This window comes from Zalophus californianus, chromosome 8 (genome assembly GCF_009762305.2).
Source record: "Zalophus californianus isolate mZalCal1 chromosome 8, mZalCal1.pri.v2, whole genome shotgun sequence".
Lineage (NCBI taxonomy): Eukaryota > Metazoa > Chordata > Mammalia > Carnivora > Otariidae > Zalophus > Zalophus californianus.
In genome coordinates, this window is record NC_045602.1 from 128,913,692 (window position 1) to 128,938,371 (window position 24,680).

The 24,680-nt window shown below is 54.7% G+C and overlaps 1 protein-coding gene across 1 annotated transcript; it reads right to left on the reverse strand.

Moving 5' to 3' along the window:
- Positions 1–1,657: 1,657 nt before the first annotated feature.
- On the reverse strand, positions 1,658–24,315 carry LOC113937342 (plasmanylethanolamine desaturase). The gene is made up of 6 exons (XM_027621507.1): positions 24,089–24,315; positions 15,968–16,087; positions 7,445–7,536; positions 6,263–6,407; positions 4,704–4,916; positions 1,658–2,742 (listed from the first exon to the last, which is right to left on the reverse strand). Exons 1-6 carry the CDS (start codon positions 24,210–24,212, stop codon positions 2,621–2,623), a joined length of 816 nt encoding a protein of 271 aa, XP_027477308.1. The 5' UTR covers positions 24,213–24,315; the 3' UTR covers positions 1,658–2,620.
- Between the last annotated feature and the right edge of the window lie 365 nt (positions 24,316–24,680).

The following is a 24,680-nucleotide window of genomic DNA, read 5'->3' on the forward strand; positions in this document are numbered from 1 at the left end:
TGGGATATCTTGCGCACGTCAGTTCACCTGTGGACGCAGGCTGGTTTTTTGTTGCTGTTGTTGTTGTTTGCTCTGGGCAATTAAGACAGGTTGGTAGGCCTGGAAAATCTCTCCACTGGGGCTTGTGAACTAGAAACCAACCTCTGCGGCCCCAAGTGTGCTTATCTGACCCTTCTGAAGTTTCACTGTCTGTCCCACCCACTGTGGACTTGATAACACCTTACTTTTCCTTTTGGGAACAAATCACCTCTCCCTCCTCTCATCCTGTGGCTTGTTCTCACCCCTGTAACCCCAGGTGACATGTTTCAAACCTGGCCAACCAGAACCATTCACCACCACAAGACCCAGTCTGTCCCACTGAGAGCCTTCCCTGGGCTTTTGCTGCAACCACTGGAAAGGGAAACTTTTCCTGCTGAGATTGCTGAGCTGGTCTGATACCAAGTCTCAACCCAGAGAAAAACAGGACCAGACTGACCAAGGTCTGGTGAATCATGTGAGCCCCTCAGTCCTGCCAAACCTTAAGTCACAACCACCCCCTCTCCACTTTTCAGTTATAGTAGTTATTCAAATTATTCTAGCTATTTTTACTTAAGCTATTATCTTCTGCCATTTATGAATTGAACTCTTAATTCCCCTTCCATTTGTGGTCCCCTCGGACAGTCACAAATCATCTAGTCGTGGGCAAACTTTAAGGAAAATTAAGTTATGGGTCACATTTTTTTTTTTTAAAGATTTTATTTATTTATTTGAGAGAATGAGAGAGAGAGAGAGCACATGAGAGGGGGGAGGGTCAGAGGGAGAAGCAGACTCCCTGCTGAGCAGGGAGCCCGATGTGGGACTCGATCTTGGGACTCCAGGATCATGACCTGAGCCGAAGGCAGTCGCTTAACCAACTGAACCACCCAGGCGCCCCTGTGGGTCACATTTTTTTTAAAGAGCTTTATCTGTGACCACTCTAAACAGTATTTTATCATCTCTGTCCCCCCCTTTTTGGGGGGCTAGTATTGCAGAAACTATCTAGCCCAGATTAGATATTGATTGTAATGTCTGTATGTTCACTACCGAATCTCAGTGCCTAGCACATGGGAGGTGACTTGTAACGTCTTGCTCAGCGGATAAATGAACAAGATACTCGTTTGTCTAAAATGTCCCTCCTTGGAGAGACCCTCCTTGACCGCCCTGCAAAACTGCCCCACCTTGCTTTTCCGATGTGATACATTATTTTTGATTTTCTTCATAAATCACCATCTGAATGTACATGTGCATTTATTTATGTTTATTGTCTCTCTCCTCAGGAGGTCAACTCCACCCGGGTTTTGTTCACTGCTGTGTGCCCCGGTGTCCAGGTCAGAGCCCGGCACACACCAGGGGTCAGTAACATTTGCTGAAGGAATTCACTAATAGGGATCTGCCTTCATTGCCTTATCATCATGATCTCCTGCAGGAAGACCATTCCTCATCCAGTGGTGGGTCCCCTCCGAAAGTGTTTGGAGCAGATGGCAACATTAATTCACTGTGTCAGGTGGCGAAGCTCCCATTTTGAAGCCCAAGGGACGAGGAGGGGAGCTAGGAATGAGATAGGAGTGGGGCCTCACCCTCCAGGATCCTTAACCACCCCCCACCCACCAGCCGACCCAGAAACACGAGGCAGCCGAGGTTAAGTAGGACTCTTGCTGCTTTGTTATAAATATATTATGTACATCCAAAACATGACATTAAAATATTACTCCGTGTTACAGAAAAGATATTAAGGCTTTCTATTATTTACATTAAACAAGCAAGCACCTTTAAAAAAAAAAACAAAACAAACCAAAACAAAAAAGCCCCATTCTTCCTTCTTGGACATCCCCCTAGCCAGAGGGGACTCTGTGTCCCCTTCCAGATGGCCAAGACCCATTGCAGGGGCTGCACTCTGTGAAGACATCCTCTGATTAGAAATATCAGCTCTGGCTGGAATCCCATGGGCAGATGGGGAGGGGCGGGGGGAAGGGGGTCCAGGCTTGGGCAGGGGAATCCTGCCTCTTCTCACACCCTCGCTGCACCTGGCCAGCCTTGGGTGAACAGGCTAGGCTGAAGGTGGTGCCTGGGGCTGTCCACCCACCCAGGCTTTCAGGGTCAGTTCGAAGGGCCATGGCAGGGCAATGCTCCAGGCACAGATAGGTGTGCCTGGGGGGCTCACAGACCACTGGGGGCAAACAAAGAGAGACAGAGAAGACGACTCAGTGGCCCCCAACGCCAGCCACGCTGAAGGGCTGCCCAGTGAGGCGGGGGGTGGGTTGGGGTGGGGGGGGCTGGGGTTGTGCAGGGAGTGGGTGAGCTTCTCCTCTACCCAAGGAATGGCTAGCAGGGCAGGACTCCTTTTTCTGCAGAGTCAGGCTTGGAGACAGCGCAGCTCAGGTGGCTGGGGAGGGGCCGAGGAAAGAAAATGAAAAAAAGGAAATGAAAAATCAGTGGCTCAAGTATTCTGTGTCACGAGGGGTGGGCTGGGGGGTGCCCGGGCCCAGCCCAGGAGGCGTCCTCCCCATCTGGAGGGGCCAGCACGAGGAGGCTGGAATTTGGCAGATGGCTTCGGTTTGGGGGGCTGGGGAAGGTTGGCAATAAGGTGGCAGGCTCCGAGGAGTTATTTGATCTTCTGGGCCCATTTCATGTCGTCTGCCCGAGGCTTCTCACCGGTCAGGCCCTGGATGAGGTCCTCTAGGCGTCGCCAGAAGCCTATCTTCTCTAGAGGGTAGTTGAGCCAGCCTGCAGTGGAAACAGGGCAGGGGGGTTTGAACGGGAGAGTGGCAGTTGAGGAGATGGAAGAAAAGTGCTGGCTTTGCCTGGGGCAGGGGCACCGAGGAGTCAGTCTGGACAGGGCAGGGGACAAGGGCTGACCAAAGAATCTGGGGGTGGGGACCTCCCACCAATGGGCTTAGGGGCTGCTCACACATGCCTTCGTCCCCTCACTCATTCACTTTCTTACCCAGTGCTTATTATGTGCCAGGTACGGTGGCAGCATTTCTTATCACCAGGCTCCCCTGCCACCTCTTCCAGGGAGCCTTCCTTGACCACATCACCCTCTTTTGTTTCGTTACAGCTTTTATGATGACCTGGAACCATTCTCATTAATTCACCCCCTTCCTGTTTTGTGTTGGTTTTTCTCCGCAACTCCCAACACAGCAGAACCCCGTGTTTTTCCACTGGTGATCCCCGGGGCACATAGTAGATGCTCAATAAATATTGCTCAAGATCTTACTTCCTTTCTTTTACAGCCTCCCACCCAAATCACGAGGTAGGTACTATCTGTGCCATTTTCCGGATGCAAAGACAGGCTTGGAGGGGAGTCTCCCAGTTAGTGGGTGGCCAAACCAGGATGGATCCTAGGCCTGGCTGAGCAGTTACCTGATCTCAACAGCCTAAATTCTAACCCCTCCCCCTGCCCAAGAACATGACTTTCAGACATACAAAAACTACTTTTTGTGGTTCTCAGTTCTGCCTCCAGAAAGACAACGCACCCCGCCCCCCGCGAAAACCAGGAGCTGTAACTTATCCAGGAGCTATCACATGACAAGCACCTGGCCTCTGCCATAGTGCCATTCACAGCCTGGCCTGGGAAGGCCGTATGTAAGGAGGGCACTGCAGCCCCATTCCGGGGTGGGGGGCAAGGAGCTGATATAGTTGAGCCGAAGCCGGCCTGACTTACTGCCAGGATGCCGAGAGCACCTCAGTCCCACTGAAGTTTGATGCCAGGGGGCCCCAGCAAACCTGCTCCATTCACCTTTGGTACGGGCCCATGAACCCCCAACGGCATGTGGGTCTCCTTACTGTTCCTCAGCCACACCAGGCATGCTCCTGCCTCAGGGCCTTTGTACTTGCTATTCCCTTTGCCTGAACTGGTCTGTCCTGACTTGGCTGCAGGGGTCCCTCTCACGTTGGTTTCCGATTTCTCACCTCCTTCTATGAACAGCTACTCCTGCCTCCTCACTCCACGTGTCTCTGCCCTTTACCCTGCTCTGTCCCCCATAGCATTTCTCACATCTAGACTGGGTCATCTCCCCTCTACTCTGCCCCTAATGCCCTTCGCTCCAGCCATACTAACTACCTTGCAGTTCCTCAAACCAACCAGGCACATGTGTCCTCCTTCAGGCACTTTGCACCTGCTGTTCCTGTAGCCTGGACTGCTCTTCCTCCAGATCTGCATCATTCTCTCCATCAGTTCAAATGTCCCCTTCTCAGTGAGGCCTTCACCGACCGCCTTCTCTCAAGGGTAAGGTCCCCCAGTTCCTTCTCCTACCCTCTGCTTTGTTTTGCTCCACAGCAGTCGGCATGGTTAAATGTACTGCTTCTGTACTGTCTGGCATGTCCCCTAGGAGAACAGGAATGCCACAAAGGCAGGGATCTGTGCCTGTTCCTTTGGTGCTGTGTCCTAAGCCCAGGAGAGTGCGTGGCACACGGTAGGTGCTCAACAAGTATGAGCTGGCTGGCTGGGATCACAGCTCCATGAGGTGGGAGGTGGGAGTGGGGAAGGTCGTCCCCCTCATACTGCCGTGTCCTCCAAACCTAGGATGCTTGGCACATAGTAGGTGGGTGTGTGTTGTAAAAGCATGCTCCTGCAGGGCAAGGATTCCAGGACCTCCTCCTGTGACCCCTGCCCTACCGACCCTGAGGATGGAGCTACAGCTGGAGGTGGGGACAACCTATTCCATGCCACCCTGTAGCCGCACCTGTGGTGATGCAGAAGTAGGTCTCGTGGGGAGAGACGTGGTGGATGCGGTGGTGTTTGCGTGGCAGGATGACATGCCAGTCCTGCAGGAGGGTGACCCAGCATGGCAGCCCAAAGTACGTGTGTGACCACTTGTGGATTTGGTTGGTGAAGGTGCCGAAGAGGATCAGGCAGAAGATGAAGCACTCCCAGGGGTACAGCTGCTCCAGGGCTTCTGCAAGGCGGGGAGAGAGTGGTGCCCACAGGGCCACACAGTTGTCACCGGGCGGGGCCACCACCAGCCTGGCCCTCACCACTTGCCCCTGGGCAGCTCCCAGGCCTCCTTCCACCCTCCCCCATGGTCTCAGGCAAGTTCACACTCCCCTCTGGGCCTCAGTCCTCTCTTCTGTTCAGTGGGCAAATAACGGAGTCAGCATTAAGGAATTGTTACAGATGTAGGCTCTGGAGTCAGGCAGAGCTGGGTTCAGGTCCGTGCTCTGAGATTTCTTGGCTATATGAGTTTGGGTCATGCCTCTGCCTCTTTGAGTCTCAACTTCGTCATCAGTAAAATGGGACTAAGTCTTTGTCCAGGTTCCCTAGAAGCAGAGCTTGAGACAAGGGTTCATGTGCTCATAATTTATATGAGGAGGAATGGGGGGGGGCATCCTCTGTCCTCTGTTCAGAAAAACACCTGAGCGGGTGAGGGAAGCAGGGGGAGGGCTAAGCAATGATGGGGTTGGGGGGGGGTCTCGTCAGCCTGATCCTGGGGGCAGCTTGGGAGGGTTAATGGCTCCACAGAGTTGGTCCCACCCAGAGGTGAGAGGGCTGGTCTTCTGTAGGCTTTTCCTGTCACTTCAGGCTTAGGTTTCAGGCTTATCCCAAGGGGAGAGGTGGAACCTACTCTGGCAGTTCTCAGAAGGGACAGCTGGGAGTTGTTAGCTGCCACCTCTCAGGGCAGCCGGGGGATGGGCGCAGGCCTGTGGAAGAGCATACGGGCGGGCACTGCAGCACCCACCGCACCACAGCAACTCCTCTCATCTACCCCCAGAGGGAGCGGCTGCTCTAAGGATCCATGAGGTGTCAAGTTGTTAGAACAAGACCTGGAACAGAGGAAGTACTTATCCCCCCCGCCCCCCGCCACCTTCTGCCCACCTGGCAGATAAGGTAACTGAGGCTCACAGAGGTGAGAATGACTTGCTTGCTTCCCCAAAACAGGCAGAGCAGAGATCAGAGCTCAGAACTTCCTGAGTTCACAGCCTATATTCTTCCGACTAAGCCCGGGCAGCGAAGCCAGCAGCCCTCAGGGCCAGGCAGGTCATGCAGATGAGCAAGGTGGGCCGGGTGTAGGACAGCAGGGGGGAATGGGGCCTGTCTAAAGATGGCGACCGCAGCTCAGCTCCCACCAGTGGGAACGAGGACCCAGGATGGCCAGAGCGGATCGTCCAAGAGAAGCTGGGAACACAGATTTTTATGTCAAATATCCAATTTTATAGGACGAGAACTAAAAATCTTTTCTACGGTTGTGAGGGGACTCTGTCCCCGCAGCCCCTTGCAGCCCACCGCCAGCTGTGGCGCGCTCACCGGGGCTCTGGGTGTGGAACTTGTAGGCCATGTTCAGCAGAGGCAGCAGTGTCAGCAGGCAGTTGTCCCCGTTGGTCTCGATGAAGTCGTGTCGGGTGATGGCTGTGGGGTCGATGTGATGCTCCCGGAAGGGTCGAATGAAAGCCTGGGGTGGGGGTGCCGGTGGGAGAAGGGTTACATGGGACCAGTCAGCCTGTGGTGGCCAGCCTCTCTCCACCACCTCCTGTGCACACTGGACTCGGGCTCGTCTGCCGGCCTCCGGGATGCCAGAACATTCCACCATGCTACTGATAACAGAGCCCACATGGCCTTCAGGGTCCCGGTCTAAACAGCTCTGGCAGAAGGCAGTCGCAATGACTTGGCGGCGACCGCGGGATGGTACTGCCCCACTTGGGGCCTCAGTCTCCCCATCAGCGGTGTGCGGGGAGTTGGAGACAATCTCCACCCCTCTTCCCCACTCTAATACAGCTGAGGACGCCCCTCACAGTGGCAGGCAGGCCCCCTCTATTTCTCCCCTGCGGCCATGCCCCTCCTAGTAACAGTCTCCCCCTCTTCCTCTTGTGTTGGTACAAGCTGTTCCGATGGGGCTGACCCCTCCATCCCCTAGGTAAAAGTGAGCACGTGACCCTGGCCCGGCCAGAGCATCTCTCTGCCATAGTGACTGACAGGGATGCAGAGAGATGGAGTCATGAGAACACGGTATGACCGTCTGTCCTACTGGATCCGGCAACGCTTTACCCTGGTTCTACTCTTGAAATGTTCGGTTACATGAATCAGTCCCTTTATTTGGTTAAGCCAGCTTGTACTGGATGTTGTGTCACAAGCAAAGAAGTCTGAGAGAAGGCAAAGTTCAATTAAAATGAACAGTGAGATGCAGCAGGGCTGGCAAAGGCGAGTAAGACGTGGCCCCCAAATTCATGGGATAGTCAGAAAGAGACGTGGCCCCCAAATTCAGGGGGTTCAAAGCTTTCTGACTATCCCATGCTCATGCTTTCGCTTCCAGAAAATCCCAGGGGGATTTCTAGTCTCTTCTGGTCCCAGAGGAGGGGCATGGGGTCAGGCTGGAATGATGGTTTCCGTCTTTCAAACAGGGAAACAGAAGGCTCAGAGAAGAAGGGGGCTCACCCAAGGTCAGACAGCCCAACCCCATGCTAGGCGGCAGGGCTGGGTCAATATACGCACCTTCCCCACGATGGGCAGCTCCACGGAGCCCCAAGTGTCAGCTCCCCAGTGCACCAGGCCAGACAAGAAGTCAGCAATGAGAGCACCTGCAACTGTGGGCAAGAGGAGGGTGAGGTGGGGGGTGGGGGACCCCCAGGGGGGCAGTCCTGCCCACCCTCCACCCCACAGTAGGGAGCCCCTCGTTCATTCACTTGCCTGCTTGCTCACTCACTCATTATGGGGGGGGTGGTGTCCCTTCTCTACTTGGGATGCTTTTCTCCCTGTGAATGGAGCCTTTGGGGTAACACTCCCGTCCCTTTACTTGCTCTGCCCAGGGCATATGTGGGGACTCATATGCCTGGTGAGTCTGGAGGAAATCAACTGGGCATGCTCAGATCAACTCAATTTTCCCTATTAGGAGCTGCCGGTGCCCTTCTCTGACCCTGATCCCTCCACAGAGGGAAGCCCGCTCTACTTCGGTGTTGCCAGTGACTAGATGGAAATGTCCTCCTGGGCTCTGGTGTCGGAGACACCTGAGGTGCGGACAGGAGCCACGCCTTCCTCCCCAGCCTAGCTTTTGTCACAATAAATGTCATGATTTGGCCTCCGGAAGCCTTTTCCTTGACTTTGTTCTCCATGTGTTCGGAACTGGACCGGGGTTCCCTCAAAGAGCCCAACACCATTCACTTACTTGAGGGTTCAGGATAATACAGAGGTTAAGAGCTGTTAGATCTGGACTTAAATCCTAGCTGTCTCTCACTAGCCGTGTGATGTTGGGCATGACACTAAGCTCTCTGTGCCCCCGTTTCCTCTAGATGGATGGGCATGGTCATTATAAAAAACACAGCGGCTACCATATATTGAGCACTTTCAGGGCCTGACACAAGTGCTTTACGTGCTTGATCTCAGTGGATTCTCAGTCTGGTCCAAGCTGGTACCACCCTCATGCTCCCCTTACAGAGGTGGGTAACGGGAGGCCTAGGGAACAGAAGTGACTAGGCAGAGGCCACAAAGATGGCAAGCGGCACAGCTGGGCTCTTAACCTGCCTTGAGGTCCAAATCTATCACAGCAGGATGCACCACCACCCCTGCACATGGGGGGAAACTGAGGCAGAGTGGCCCGCTACCTGTGCAAGGGAACACCCCAGTGCTGTCCCCATCACTCTCCCTGCTCACTGCCATCTCAGCCCTCCTAGCTCATTCCCTTTCCCCATGCACACCCTTCACACACCTCTGCATCTCTCTCTCTCTCTCTCTCTCTCTCTCTGCATTTGCTGTTCCCTCTGCCTGGAATATTCCTTCCCCAGGTGTAGCAGAGCATACTCCTTCACTTCCTCCAGGTCTTTGCTCAAACATCTGCTGGGGACACCTGATCTAAAATTATAACCACCCCCATCTTCCAGCATTTCCTGTCTCCTGTCCTTCTTTCTCTCCAAGCACCTATCCTTGTGGACTTCACTCCTGTTTGCTCATGGTCTCAAGAATGTCAACTCCACAAAGGCAGGGGTTTTAGTCTTTTGTTTATGTCTTCATCCCAGTTCCTGGCACTTAGTAGGGGGTTCAGTAAATATTCCCGGAATTAATGCAGACTACTAAAGTACAGTGCTTGGCACAGAGCAAAAAGATCAATTGTTGTTGTTCTTCGGTCATTTTGCCTATCCAGCAACATTCGGTGAGGACCTACTGTGTGCCAGGCTCTCGAGCCAGAGATGTAGCAGACACCAAGCTCACTGTCCCCTGGGGCAGAGCGATGGGGTGGGGGGCGGTGGCAAGCTGTAAACCATGCAGGCCACGAATGCAGTTTCGAGTGGCAGTACGTGTAGTCCGTTGGGTCACAGGACTTCAGGCAAACCCTTTCCCTCCTCCTCTCCACGCTGGTTCTCCCTGTGAAATCTTCTGAGGCCTAGCTGGGCCATTTAAGGGTTCTTTGAGTTTTGCTAGGGTCCTCAGCTCCTTGGTGATAGGGGACCGGGGCCTTGGGACACTGTGGAGGCTGCAGAAAAACCCCTAGATGCCATCCAGGCTGGGCAGTCCTGCTCCTCAGTGACAGTGCTAGGATGGTGGACCTGGGCTAGGGGAGTGGGGAGGCTGGAGAGACAAAAGCCAACAATGGCTTCTTCTTCTTCTTCTTTTTTTTTAAGATTTTATTTAGGGGCACCTGGGTGGCTCAGGTGGTTAAGTGACTGCCTTCAACTCAGGTCCTAATCCCAGGATCTTGGTCCTTGCTCAGCGGGGAGTCTGCCTCTCCCTCCCCATCTGCCCCTGATCCCCCGCTTGTGCTCTCTTGTTCGCTCTCTCTCTCTCTCTCAAATAAATAAAATCTTTATTTATTTATTTTTTTAATTTCACCCATTTATTTGAGAGAGCAAGGTGTGGGAGTTATATTCCCCAATAATGCATTTTTAACATCATTGACACAGGGCCTGGCACACAGGAAGCACTCCGTGATGTTAACCACTATCATAAATACTGTTTTTCTAATATTTTATTATTATTTATTATTATTCTTGTCATCTGTAAGGATTAAATGCTTAGGACGATTAAGGAGATAAGATATGTAACTGGCTTAGGACAAGCCTTGGTACAGTTTAGGGATTAAGAGAGATAAAACAGTTAAGGTGCTGGTACAGGGCGTGGTACCTATAAGTGATCAATAAATAGTGAGAACAAATAAACAGCTGGCAACCTGGCCCAAAGTAGCAATGCAGGCATATGTCTGCCTACAGGCTTGTGCGTGAATGTTAAGCTTGACTCCTAGCAGCTGCACCTGGAAAGCACCCAGACATCCAACAGCTAAATTGATAAATGCACCATGGTACATCCAGACAATGGAATACTGCTCAGCAGTAAAAAGGATGTGCCATGAGAGAGATAAAGCAGGGAGATGCGACCAAGAGCACCTGCAGTTGGTTAAGCATCTGATTCTTGATTTCGGCTCAGGTCGTCTCATGGGTAGTGAGACTGAGCCCTGTGTTGTCAGGCTCCACACTCAGCGGGGAGTCTGCTTCTCTCCCTCTCCCCTCCCCTTCTCAAGTAAATAAATAAATAAAAAGAAAAACTCCAGGGGCACCTGGGTGGCTCAGTGGGTGAAGCGTCTGCCTTCGGCTCAGGTCATGATCTCAGAGTCCTGGAACGGAGCCCGGTTTCCAGCTCCCTGCTCAGCGGGGAGTCTGCTTCTCCCTCTCCCTCTGCTCCTCCCCCCTGCTTGTGCTCTCTCCCAAATAAATAAAAAAATCTTAAAAAGAAAAGAAAAACACCAGACAAATTCCCATAGAGGGGTGTCCATGAGATACCACGGCTCCTCAAAACTGTCAAGGTCACCAAAAACAAGGAAAGTCTGAGAAACTGTCACAGCCAAGAGAAGCCTAAAGGAACATGATAAATAAATGTGAGTGGGATTCCTAGATGGGAGCCTGGAACAGAAAAAGGACACGTTAGGTAGAAACTAAGGAACTCTGAATAAATTATGGACTTTAATTCATAATAATGTATCCATATTATATGGTATCTTGATTGTAACAAATGTACAGACACTAATGTAAAATGTAAGATGTTAACAATAAAGGCACCTGGGAGCAGGCGGTGTATGGGAACTCTCCGTACTACCTGCTCGTTTTCTGTAAATCTAAAACTTTTAGTAAATAAAATCTATTTTTGAAAAATTGCATCATCTTATTTCACGTCCATAGTGATGGGCCCCAACACATCCCGACTTTCCAGGGGAGAAAGGACACTCGGAGGGTAAGCGCAGTCGGGGCTGCGGGTGAATGGCCGGGGCCCATAGTGAGGGCGGTTCACAATGATGCTGAGCCTTCATGTCCGGGTCTGAGAAATGGGGACTTTAATAGCACTTACTTTCCTTAAGTACAGTAGGTTAATAAACTGGGCTAATGCACGGAAAGTCAGTCCCTGGAACATGGTAAGCGCTCCCAAGGTAGCTCCAGGGGTTACCCACCTCTCCAGGTCTCAGTCTTGTCATCTGTCGAATGACCAGCACCTGACCTTTGCAGGCTGCCAAGCAGGGAGGGATGTGTGCTTTGGACAGATGTCAGGAATTATTTTTGGAGAGAAGGAGCCCCCCCCCCCCGCCCCCGCCCCGGGCTCTCTGAGCCCCAGGCCTCTGCAAGCGGCTGTTTCTAGAGCAGTGACTCCAGGAGTCATCGGCCTGCTGCCTGAGGAGGCTGTAATGGGGGGCAGGGGTGGCCAGGGCAAACACACAGGGCATCTTTGTCCCAGTGCAGGTGGCAGCGGCTGGAGTTGGCTCATCCTGGGTGCAGCTTGGGCCTGGTCAGCACCCCATGTGCAGGACACTGGAATAGGGTACAGGATGGTGAATAACTCACTCGGGGCCATCCTGACCCACTGGGTGGGGCCTTCATCTGGCCACAGGTCACCCAGCTGTGCCTTGTTAGCCCCCTCCCATTTCAAGGCCTGAAGTGGAGACCGTGAGAGCAGCTAAGACTGATGCGATCATGCCTGGGGGGCTCAGCCGGTTGAGTGCCTGCCTTCGGCTCAGGTATGATCCCAGGGTCCTGGGATGAAGCCCTGCATCGGGCTCCTTGCTCAGCAGGGAGCCTGCTTCTCCCTCCACCTGCCGCTCCCCTGCTTGTGCTCATATGCTCTCTCTCTCTGACAAATAAATAAAATCTTAAAAAAAAAAAAAAGAAGAAAAGAAGCAATCGGCTGAAGGCAGGCTGCTCCACAGGGGCTGGGCCAAAACCTGGCTTTTTTTTTTTTTTTTTTTACCCTCTTTCAGCTTGACTCCTCACCTGACCCGAGGCCAGGTGACCTCTGACTTCACCACCAGTCTTTGCATTCACTGTGTTCCCTTGCCTGGAACACGCCTCCTCTACCCGGACACCAGAAACTTCTACTCACTCCTCAAGGGCGAACTCACAAGCGCCCAAGCTCTTCCTCCACTTTTCCCAGGCACAGCCAATAGCTCAAGGCTCCCAGGGACATTCACTTGTTCACACTTTCACTGATGACAACACTGTCCTTGTCAAGGTCACTGATGGCCTCCGCATGGCCAAATCCGGTGGTCCCCTTGCTGCCCCATCCTGCTGGTCTGCTCCACGGCCATTCCTAGTTGACCCCCAAGTCTTCTGGAAACACATTCTCCTTCTGCCCTCTGCAACCCCTCCTGCCCCCTCAGCTGGCTCTTCCTCCTTCCCCCACAGCCTGGAGGCACGGGGGCCTTGGGCCTCTTCTCTGCCTGCACTCAGCCCCTGGGGGCACTCTGCCAGCAGCTGAGCTTCAAATACCTCTTCTACTGAGAGGACTCCCAGATTTCTATCTCCGGCTGCCTTCCCGGACACCACACTTGGATTTGCAATTTCCTGCTTGGCACCTCGCCCTGGCTCTCAGGCAGGCAGCTCAAGCATCTCCCCCCAAGCTGCCTCTTCCCACCCCTGTTAATGGCCACCTCATCCCTTCCATCAAAGCCTGAGAGTTGCCACTGACAGGCCCTCTCTCACCTCCACAGCCAAGCTGACAGGACACGTTGGCCGCTCGCCTCGCACTGCTCACCAAAAATCTCACGATTTTTCGCTGCCTCCACTGCCCTACCTGGTCTGGGCCACCATGCTCGCCTCCTCTCCGGGCCTCCCTGCCCCCATCCATCTTCCCTGTAGCTCACCAATGGCCCCTCGTGGCCTGTAGAACAAAACCGTGAGTCCAGACCACGGCCCTGCCGTCTACACCCCCCCTCCTCCCACCTCTGAGCTGCCACCAACTACTTTTCCTCGGATCAACCTTCTCCAGCCACGCTGGCTTCCCGTCTGTTCTCTGGGCACACACCAAGCCTCTGGGCCTTTGTACCTGCTGTTCCCTGCTGCCCCTCCCCCAGATACCTACCTGGCCTCTTCCCTCGCCTCCTTCAGGTCTCCCTGCAAATACCACTTTTCCAGAAGGGCCTTCCCTGCCTGTTCTCTTATCTTGGTTTTGCTTCCCAGCATTGCATCATTGGTCCATGTTTATTAACTGGGCACCTTTTCATGCTTCCGCCTCCCCTGGTTTCCAGGGCCTGTCAGAGGTGCCAGAACCTCTGGGGAGCTAGTGCTGGGCTAGAGGCAGGCTCTGCAGACTGGCACGGTGCCTGGCCTCCTGCGTGTTAACACACAAATCAGGGTGGATACTTAAATCGATTAGGGACTTTGCAAGCACCACTATCAGGAGATTGTCTGCTCTTATCAGCCCAGAGGCAAAGGTGTGGGATGCGGGAGCTGGTGTCACACACTGTGACTGGACCGCCCGAGTTCCTGAGCCAGGGATCGGAAGGAAGTTCTGATCCCAACCAGGGAAGGGAGGTGGTGACCTGCCTGGGACACCCAGGCTCCTGGCTCACACAGCACACACCTGGGCTCTCCCACATGTTCTCCTCCCAGTGCTAACTGGAGGCTGTCCAGCCCCTGCTGGGAGAGGCTGTGGCTTAAGAGCTGGGCAGGTCTGGACGTATGATCCCAGACTCAGCTGCTGCCCCGGGCACGGCCAACTGGCAAGTCACCTGGCCTCTCAGAGGCTGGTGATCAGAGCCTCCTCGCTAGGTTGACACCAGGAGTTAAAAAGTGCCCAACGTGCAGCTTGGTGCACAGCAGGCACTTGGGAAATACCCGCTGCTAAACAGAGCTCTATGTCGGAGGGCCTCCTCCCCACCTCTGCTCAGTCACCGGTACCTCGGCAGCTACACACACCTGCATTTTGCCCATACAACAGCCCAAGGACGCAGGTACTGCAAGCAGCCCCAATGTACAGATGTGGAAAACAAGGCTCAGAGATGCAACAGCACCTGCCCAAGGTACCCCACAGCCACAAGGTAGGAGAGCTGGGCCAGGGCCTGCTCGTCACCACCCCAAGATGGGGTACCAGGGCTCATGCTGGCTACATTCCTGCCCTTGAATGTAGTGCCTGGAGGCCGAGAGGCTGCAGGTGAGGTCCCTCTCACCCCTGGGCAAAGGGGGCATGTGTGGCTCCTGAGGTGGGGCCCAGGCTCCCCAGCACCGGATGGGTTAACTCCTTGTCCTCCAGCTGGCCCAGCCCCCAGCACAGGCCCACCCCACCGCAGACCCAGATGGCTCAATTAGCCAGCCTGAGCACTATTGGCTTAGGCGACCAGAGTGCTTTTAATGAGATTGTGGGAGCCGAACACTTAGGGAGGACCAGGAGGGCGGACCAAGGGCACAGATGCCCCCTCTGCCTGGGAGCCTGGGGCAGGGGAGGGGATGAGTGCCTGAGTCTGAGGGCAGAGGGGAGGCTGGTGTGCGGACAGGAGGGAAAGGAGTCACCCCAGGACCTGGGAGTGGAGATGGTGAATGAAGAACTGTGTTGTGCTTCTGGCTTGAGGTGTGACGCTGGCCTGCCCTTCTCTAAGCCTCAGTTTGCTCATCTGGAAAATGATGACAAGTGTAGCATCCAACTCCCTGGCTGTGGACGGGGGAGGCCCGACCAATGGGAAACACGAGCAGGTACTGTAAGTTGCAGCTTGCTCATTCATTCATTCCCTGATTCGATAAATATTTATCAAGTACCTACTGTGTGCCAGGCCTCATGCTTGGGGCTGGGCTGCAGCAGTGAACACACAAGAATGTCTGCTCGCAGGGATCTGAGATTTGAGTGGAGGGAGACAGATACTGAGCAAATAAATACATTGTATAACAGTATGCTGAAGTGATGGTGTATGGTAGGGCTGCTATTTTTGAGGGGTAATCAGGGAGAGCCTCCCTGAGGAGGTGACCTCTGCGTAGAGACCCAGATGAGGAAGTGAATCAGGTAGGTGTCTGTGGGAAGAGAGTTCCAGGCACAGGAACAGCATGTGCAAAGGCCCTGAGATATGAGTGTGTCCAACAGTGCATGGCGGAGACACAATGAGGAGGCCCGTGTGGAGGGAGCATGCTGTCCCAGAGAAGAGTGGAGGGAGATGGTGTCTGAGGAGGAACTGAGGAGTCGGTGTTTTATTCTACGTATACAGAGAATGGGGGTGTGGCATGACCTCACTGGGGATCTAACGCGATGCTTCTGGCTACCAGTGAAGAACGGACAGTGGGGGCAAAGGGGAAGGTTGGGAACCAGGGAAGAGGCTCCCACAAAAGTCCGGGCAGGAGAGGCCAGTGGCCGGACCAGAGTGAGAACAGCGGAGGTGGAGAATAATGTTTGGATTCTGGGGCTTCTCCCTCTCCCTGCCTCCCACTCGTGCTCTCCTTCAAATAAACAAATAAAATCATTAAAAAAAAAAAAAGTAGAGCCAAGGGCATTTGCCGAGGGCTGGATATGGAACGGAAGACAAAGAGAGGAACTGAGGATGATGCCCAGGGTCTTGGCCCAAGTAAGAGGAGGAACGGAGGTGTCACTGAGACAGAGGTGGGGTTCCCACGGCACGTCCTTGATTCACATGTGCACACAGGCACGCGCGCGCACACACGTGGGCACGCACAGCCACACACCGTGACACATGTGTGCAAGTTGCCATCAGAGTGGTGCAGACAGTGGGCAGGTCCCTGACCCCTGGGGAACCCGAGGGAGGCAGAGAGCGGGGCCCCAGGCACTCACCGACACCCAGCATGACGAGGGGTGTGTGCTCCCAGCGGGCCACCAGCAGGAGGTGGACCAAGTTGTGGGCGATGAGGCTGAGGCACAGGACCACGCAGCACCACTCCTGGAAGCGCTTGCCTGCAGGGACAGGAGGCCAGAGGTGAGCGGGGGGCAGGTGGTGAAGGCTGCGGGGCTGGGACTAAAGCCAGGCAGGGCCGGACCTGTACAAGCTCTTCCACGTGTTCAGAGTCTAACGTGCGCGGCACAGGCTGAACATAGGGGCCGCCATGAAGAAAAGGCCTCAGCCTCCCCATTTCACAGATGATGTCACTGAGGCCCAGAGAAGGGAAAGAGTCGGCCCAAGGCACCGGCCCATGAAGCTGGCCTTGCACAGGCCAATTCTTTGGCAGACAGGACCAGAACTTGTCTCCTGGGCCCTTTGGGCTCTTTGGAGAAGCTCCAGGGAACTTTAATGAGCTTTTTTTTAACTGACCTCATGGCATCACTTGTCCCCTTTTGTACATAATTATTTGGAGGTGGAGGCTACTGACACCTTTTAACTCTAGAGGATCAGATCCTGTCCAACATCCATCAAGCAGGGCTCCAATGAGTCAGGGATTTAGGAGAAATGGGCCTTGGTTACCACTTCTAGGGCTCCTGCCAGGAGCAGGGGGTCTGGTAGCACGACACAGGAGATGAGGGGCCGCAAACCCCCAAAGCCTCCAGGGGCCAGGCAGGAGATGTGGAGTAAGGTGGGCTGCGTGGGGGCTGTGGGTCGCGGCACCCGTGCCCTTTGTGAAGGAGGGTCACTAACGTGCAAACTCCTGCCAGGTGGGAGGGCAGGCCCAGGGTGCCCGAGCTTCTAATTCCCAAGAGAAGCCAGAAATCAAGACATGGGTGTGAAATCTTTTTAAATCTCCTGCCACATATTTTTAAAAGGCATGTGAGCTCAGACAAGCTGATTCACTCACTGCTGCAGCTCTGTCTGAGGTGTCTTTTGGGAGGGTCTCAACACTGGAAACAATGGAAGTGTCCAGCGCCTGGGGGATCAGCCAAATTAATTTGGTCCATGGCATCCTTGCAGCCAGAAAAAAATGCCTGGGTGGCTGTTTATACGTGGACATGGAGGTGTCCAGGACAAGAACGCAAAGTGCTAACCAGCAGCCATTTATGCAAGAAAAGAAAAAGCTACCTGGTCAAGACTGGCTTTCACTTAACCCCCTTGGAATTTAGTATTTGTGAATGTACTCCTCTACCAAAAATCTTTTGTAATTTGTAAATTAAAATTTAAAAATATAAAAGGGAGGGGCGCCCGGGTGGCTCAGTTGGTTGGGCGACTGCCTTCGGCTCAGGTCATGATCCCGGGGTCCTGGGATTGAGCCCCGCACTGGGCTCCCTGCTTGGCGGGAGGCCTGCTTCTCCCTCTCCCACTCCCCCTGCTTGTGTTCCCTCTCTCGCTGTCTCTCTCTCTGTCAAATAAATAAAATCTTTAATAAAAAAAATAAAAATAAAAATACAAAAATATAAAAGGGAGGAAAAACATTGCGTGGGGGGTGCAGATTGCGCCACAGGAACCCTGGGGTACTGTTTTCCCAGGCAGCTGGTCCCAAGGGCATGGAAGACCCTTAAAGATAATAATTTTCTTATCATTAGTGTTTAACATCTACTGAGCAGTTGCTATGGGCCAGGTGCCTACTGAGGTGATGCCAATTTGCAGATCAGAGATCAGAGGGTCAGAGTGGTCCCGAGGAAGTAACCTGAGGGTGCACAGCTAGTTGGCTACAGACTAGGATCCTATGGCTGGGCAGGTCCTTGTGAGTGATGAACACCTGAAGGGGACATGGCAGAGAGAGGGGTCCTCCTGTGTCTGTCCTCTCTTAGTGCTTGCTATTCCCTTCACTCGCTTCTGACCTGGAGTGACTCTGGCAATGCCCTTGCAGACTTCCACCTCCAGGAGGCCATCCATGATGCTCCCTCTGACTCTTGGACTCCCCCCGGCATACGGCTGCCCCTATGACATCCATCTTCCCTGACCCAAATGTGAACTCAGGAGGCCCAGGACCATGGCCGGCTTGCTCACCAGGGCCCTGGCACACAGCTGGTACTCAATAAATGCCCATGGAATGAACAAATTCATGAACAGAATCTTAGAGGACAACTGCCAGGCTTTGTCTGTGGGGGCACCTCACCAGAGCACCTTCAAAGGAAGTATCAGGCATTGCACTGCTCCTGCTAGGGAAATAGGTCCAGAGAGAGAGAGAGAGAGAGAGAGAGAGAGAGAGAGAGAGAGAGAGAGAGAGAGAGAGAGAGAGAGAAGGGCCTTGGCCAGGACCTACAACAGCATGCTGAGCCCTGGGCCAGAATCAGAACAGCTGCCCTCCCTTTGCCCGTAAAAAGACCAAGGGTCAGAGGGGGAAAGGGCCACGCCCAGGGTGGCATCCCGTCAGCCCCATCTTGGACAGATGAGGACCCTGCGGTCCAGCAAGGGCGAGGACCCCGACAAGAGCCCCACAGCAGCAGATGTGGGCCTAGAACCTCTCGCATCCCACTTCTTAGTGGCTGTTTCCCTTGGGCCATGTGACCCTGTTGCTCCAGCAGCCCCTACCTGGGGTCACTGTAATCCAGCCCAGCATGGCCTTCCCCTTTCTGGTTCCTGCTTGTGGCCCAGGCCTGGACTTAGAAGCAGAAGTCTGCAGGGGGCAGGTGGAAGGGGTAAGGAAAAGGTGATTCTTCAATGCCAGCCAGCCTGCCTGCCTGGCCTGGTAACATGATGGAGTAACAGTAACAATGGCCGACGCACACTGAGGCCTATCACAGCTGGGGTGCCAGGTGCAGCCCACATTAGAAATGCCGCAGACGAGCTCCCTACAGCACATTTTGCTCTCGGCTTAAAAAAAAAAAAAAAAAAGCTACATTAAAAAAAAAAATCACCTACAATTCCTAATTTCCTGCTTCCCTTGAGAACGCAAGGCTCTGGGCACCCCAGGCCTGAGCAGCAGTAGCTGCCCGTCCCTATCAGATGGGGCAAGAGCTCCTGGTTCAGCCCAGTCTCCTCCCTTTCCTGCGGCCTCCTATTGGGTGGCTTCCTTAGGGGGCAGCAATCACCAGCATTTTGAGCTGGATACACGGTCCCTCATTCAAGTCTCAATGCTTCCAGGGATGAGCTACGTGATCTCACTTCCCAGGTGAGGAAACTGAGGCTCAGTGGGTAAAAATGAAGAGCTGGGTTTGGGTCCCGGGCTTGTCAATGGGACACGTTAGCCTGGATGCTGGGAGCTGTCCTGGTTCTAAAGAGCGCCCAGCTCTTTCGGCTTGCCTTGGAGAATGTCCCTGAAATCTGAATAGTTTCCCAACTAAACGCCATCTATCTTTGGCCTCTGGAATCTGGATCCTTTCGAGACCAAGTGCTCGAACTTTGAACCATAAAGAATACATCTATAATACTAAGTGGCCCTCACTGAGCACCTACTATATGCCAGTTACGGTGCCAGGGATGAGCTCAGCCAGCCCTTGCCATACACTGTGGGCTGGGGACCATTTGCCTTTTCCTTCAGAGGGAGAAACGAGGCCTGAGAGATGAAATGACTGGTCCAAAGTCACAGCATGGACAGTCAGCCTGGCTGGGCCTGCGAGGTCAGGCGGTCTAAGTAGTGTCACTATACAGGTGGACAGACTGAGGTCCAGGGGGGAGAGAAGGGCTTTGCTTAGGGCACGAGCGCTCAGGCCATCTCTGGCAGAGTGCTGGGCCTTGTTTTCCTGAGCCAGCCCCTGGCCTGGCCAAGGTCCATGATCTGGCCTCTGAGTTATGGCAGTAAATGCCTGTTGGCCTGGGGAGGAGATCGGGCTTGTGTGTGGTGGTTATGGAGGGCTGGGAGGAGCAGGGGAGGCCAGGTGTCAGGCCTCGGCCATCTTTGCTTTCCTGGGGGCAGGCCACGGCGGCCAAGGGCTTGGCATCAGGCCCGACTCTTCTTGTTTCAGTCAGACAAGCCCTGAATAACCTGCACTTCTGATGGCCCCTGGCGTCGGGGAGGTGAGGGCTGGAGGCTGAGACAGGAGGCTGAGAAAAGGCAGGAACCAGAGACAGACAGAGGAACAGAGAGAGGCAAACAGATGACAGAGAACAGGAAGTAGAGACACAGAGAAATGAGAAATGGAGAGACAGGAAGAGAGGAAACACAGAGACACGAAGAGATTATAGGGAGACAGAGAAAAAAAGACAAAGAGCGCCGCCAGAGAGGAGAGACAAAGAAATGGAAAAAGAACAAGACTGAGGGAGACAGAGAGAAAACTCAGCCCAGAGTGGCAGGGACCAGGCCTGGCCTGGAAAGGGGCCCCAGGTCTCTGGGTTCAGTCAGACCCATTTTGGGGGACCGAATCCTTGCCCTGACCCCAAGCTAAGAGATCCTTGTACCCCCCAGGGCCAGAGGTACCTGTAGTTAGCCAGGGTGGTTTGAACAGCTGACTCCAGTGACCCCTGAGGGTCCACCCCTGGAGCCCGGGGCACCTGAGATGTGGCGCGCACACACACACGCACACAGCCAGGTTTCAGTGGGTACCTGCTGGGAAGCCATGGGAAGCCTTACCTCCGGGCTTGCCCACGAGGCCTGCCAAGCCCACCAGGTCCTTCACAAATCCTGGCACAGGGCAGGCTGCTGCTGTGAACCCCGAACCCCGAGCGCAGCGGGCTAGGGGACCCTCCATGACTCCCAGGATCCGCAGGACCAGGCCCCAACTTCCTAGCCAGACACTAGGAGCCCACAGGAAAGGGCCGAGGCTGCCTCGCTCCTTGGCCCTTGCTGTTCCCACCACCCAGTGCTGCCCCGATCAGACTACTCACAGCTCCCTGCAGACACTAGGCCCACTTGCTCTGTCCCCGGCCCTGCACGCACGCTGCTCCACTGACCTGGAACACTGGGCCCCTCCTGCACACCCACCCCGGGCTGGCTCCCTTCCACAGTGAAGATTAAGAACATGGAACCTAGAACATTCCCCTCCTTCCACCAGTGTTCTGGCTCTGGCCCTGGTGCTAACTGTATGATTGTGGGCAAGTCCCTACTCCTTGCTAAGCCTCAAGAAATGTCTTCAAGATGGATAGGGGGACCATGAAGTGCCAGGCAAATCAAACACAAGCAGTCCCTGGCCTTGCTGACCCTGCTCTCTGGAAGGGGCGGATGCAGGCTTGATCCTAAACAGGACAAGCATTAGGAAGAACACATGTAGGGGCTGGGCTATGAGGAGGCTACAGGAGGAGGTGGTGGTGGTGGTGGTGGTGGTGGTGGTGGTGGTGGTGGTGGTGGTGGTGGTGGTGGTGGTGGTGGTGGTGGTGGGGGAAGCCTCAGTTTCCTGCCCTGAAAAATACAGTTGGTACTGAGGGGACACCTCAGACAGTTGTAGGGAGGATGAAATGAGATCATGTGAAGAAAATGTCCAGCACAAGCAGTGCTAAATAAATGTCAACTATGTTAACTGCCTTATTATTGCTGCCAACTGTCAGGGTGCCAATCCACCTCTGGCCCCAAGAATATCAAGAATTCAGTCCTGGAACCCAGAAGCTTCTCCTACTCTCTCCTTGCTCATTTTTCTCCAGTCCATGGGACTCCTCGGTGTTCCACAAACATTCTGGGCATGCTCCCACCTCAGGGCCTTTGCATTTGCTGGGTCCTTGGTCTGGACCAATCCTTCCTCAATTATCTTCAGGTCTCCCTCCCTTCATGTCTCTGATCAAATATTACTCACTCCGTGAAGCCTTAACTGCCCCCTCCCTAAATGTTACTGCCCCCAACAACATTTCACTTCCCCCTTTTCTGCTATATATTTGCTCCATAATGCTTGCCACCACTGGGCAAGGGAGCTACTTTCCTTATTTACTGGGCTTAGTAAAATACCAGCTCTATTTTTCCTGTCTTATTCACTGCTTTGCCCTCAGGGCCTAGAATGGAGACTGGGACAAAGATGCTCCATATGTATTGAGCCTGGTCCCTCATTTTATAAGTCAGGTCCAGAGAAGGTCGAAGTACTTCTACAAGGCCACACAGGAAAGGAACAGAGACAGAGGGAGAGAGACCTACGAAATTTGGAGAAACCAGTCTGTCCAGTCTCCTGCTTCTCCACTCCTCACTCATCACCTTGCCTCCTCACAGCTCCGAGTCAAGAGGAGATAAAGCCTTTACCGAAGGTTTGGGGCATCTGGAGGCTGTCTGCAGCCTCAGATCCCTGCATGGCTGTTCTTCAGAGGGTGAAGGGCATTTGGGGAAATCAGAACCAGACAAAGATGCAATCATGGGGGAATGGAGAAATGGCAGTCTCTTGGGGGAGCTCAGAATGCCTGAGTATGATTTGGTTGAAAGTGGGCAGGGTTTACCCAGGTGGGCAGAGCTGGACACCAAAGGAAGAGGCCTTTGAATCCTTACCCTCGAGTTTCAGGTGGTGAGTCTGACGACAAGAGAGGTAAAACACCTTACTCCAAGACTCACAGGAAATACCAGACTAATGGGGTAGCAATAGGGAGCGCCTACTGTATGCCAGGCACTGCATCAAAGTGGATGATCTCATTTCCTCTTCCCTCAAACACTAAGGAGCAGGTAAACTTTATGTCCATTTTAGAGGTGAGGAAACTGAGGCTCAGGGAGGGAAAGTGGCTTGGCCCAGGTCATACAGCAAGAAGCAGTGGGGATGCCAAACCCAGCCTATCCCAGGAAGTGCAGGAGGTTTTAGGTCTATAGGCTGGGTGCTTTGGGAACAAGCTAAAGAAACCATGGCATCATGCACCAGGTACCCAAGTCATAAAAAAAAAAAAAAAAAATCACACCCAGAGCATGGAATTGCAAGTCCAGAAAGGGCTTCTGGTGACCCAGGACTCAACAAGAAAGCAAATGGCCCAAGGTCACACAGCCAGTGATGGCAGAGATGGTAATGCAAACCCAGGCCAGTCGGAGTAGAAAGCCAAACGTGGTAGTGGATCCATGCCCACCCCAGGCAAGGGCTGCGCATGGTGGCTGTCCCCTGGCAAAAGGAAAGATGTCAGAATGTTTGACAAACAAAGCTTGGTGTGATGGTGACATCCAGGCGGAGAGGCCTCCTGCAGCTCCCAGTCACCTGACTCTGGAGTTCTCCATGGCATTTCCTTAACCCCTGGGGACAGAGCGCCCAGGCAATGAGATTCCTTGGGCTCTACTGGAAGTCAGAGAAGAGTGGGAGAGCCGGTGCTTGCTGGAGCATAAATAGTAGGCACAGCAGGAAGGAGCCAGAGACCACTATCTAAGGGCAGAACAGGGGGTAAGGGTCTCTAAACTGTGGTCTGGTTTGGAGAATGAAGGGGGCTGATAATACATGCAATGGGAATGGGGCAAGGGCTGGGCTTGGGATTTGCATACGGGAGGAGCTTAAACTGGAAGATTTACAGTGCCCTCACCACTCGGGATACCGGAATAGAGGAACAGAGTAAGAGCTGAGGCTCCTCTTTGCTGGGGGAGTGGGTGGTCTGTGGCCACTGAAGCTGTAACTAGAATGGGGCTTGGGGGAAGGGCGGCGCCTGGGGCACTAGGTAGCTGGGGGTCCCTGAGTTGCGGTTCCTAGAGCAGGGAGGCTGACGTGCCCAGATTTTGGGGGTGAAGTCACTGTTTGCTGCCCGGGGCCCCGGCTGGGGCACAGATGGGGCCCTCGGGTGTGAATTCCGGATCTGGGGAACCTGGGATGGGATGTGACTTTTAAGAAGCGGGGGGGGGGGGGGGGGGTGGTGGTGGTGGTGGCGGGTGGGGGGAAGTGGCAGTGCATGCAGCTGACGGGTTGCCTGGGATGGGGGTCCCTAAGTCTAGGGCGCTCTTTGCAGCCGCGGATGCTTTGAGGCTAGGATCCGGATCTGGAGGTGCGATGGAAGCTCTCTATGGGGCCCGGGGAGCTGATAGGGCAGTTCCTTGATATAGGGATTGTGCATCTAGAAAGCCCCATGGCTGGAGCTCTGGCTTGAGCTTGGAAGGGGCCCTGGGGTGGGGTCCCCGGACTTGGGGCGCTATTTGCAAGTTCAGAAGCCGAGGCTGGAGTTCTGCATCGGGGCCTGAGGCTGAGGTTCCGATCTGGGGAACCCGGGGTCGCTGTCCACAGCCCTGCTGCAGGCCCAGAGGGGGGGCCCGGAGATCTTACCTGGAGAATAGAGCGCGGCCAGTTCGCGGGCCCCGGCGTGCTGCGCGCCCCAGCGCCGGCAATACGCCGCCTCATCCTCGTCGAGTTCCGGCTGCTGACCCGGCCCATCCTCGGCGCCCGCCATGGCCACTCACCCGACCCGCCCGGTGCGCTCCGCTGGCGGCGGCAGGGCCGCGGAATCGCGGCGAGATCACGCCGCCCAATGACCGCTCAGCCCCCGGCACGGCGGAGGCGCAAGCGGGGGCCTCGCCCGGCCGCGCGTCACAGCCAATCGGGAACCGCGCCGCGGCCGCGCTGGCCAATCAGCGGCCGCCGAGCCGCAGCCAACCGCGGCGCCGGGGGGCAGGAACGCCCCTGGTTGCAGCTGGGCACGGAAGGGTGGGGCGGCGGCACGTCCCTCCCCGCAGCGATCCGCCCCCGACCCGGGCCCCCCGCCGGCCCCCCAGGAATAGCCGGCGCGGCACCGCCCACCTCGCGCTCGGTTTACCGGCCTGTGCAATGGGCCGAGGTCGTGCGCCGCCGGACCCAGAAACGCGTTTCTTCAGCACGCACTGTCAAGCGCCTCCTGTGTGCGAGGAGCGCGAGTGGAGGG

Bases quoted from the DNA above. Each gene is read 5' to 3' on its own strand.
- LOC113937342 (XM_027621507.1), bottom strand. From the start codon at position 24,212: ATGGCGGGCGCCGAGGATGGGCCGGGTCAGCAGCCGGAACTCGACGAG. The intron at 6,408-7,444 runs GTGCGTATATTG...CCCCCACCCCAG, and splicing joins AGCTGCCCATCGTGGGGAAG to GCTTTCATTCGACCCTTCCG. The intron at 4,917-6,262 runs GTGAGCGCGCCA...CCCGCCTTGCAG, and splicing joins GTTCCACACCCAGAGCCCCG to AAGCCCTGGAGCAGCTGTAC.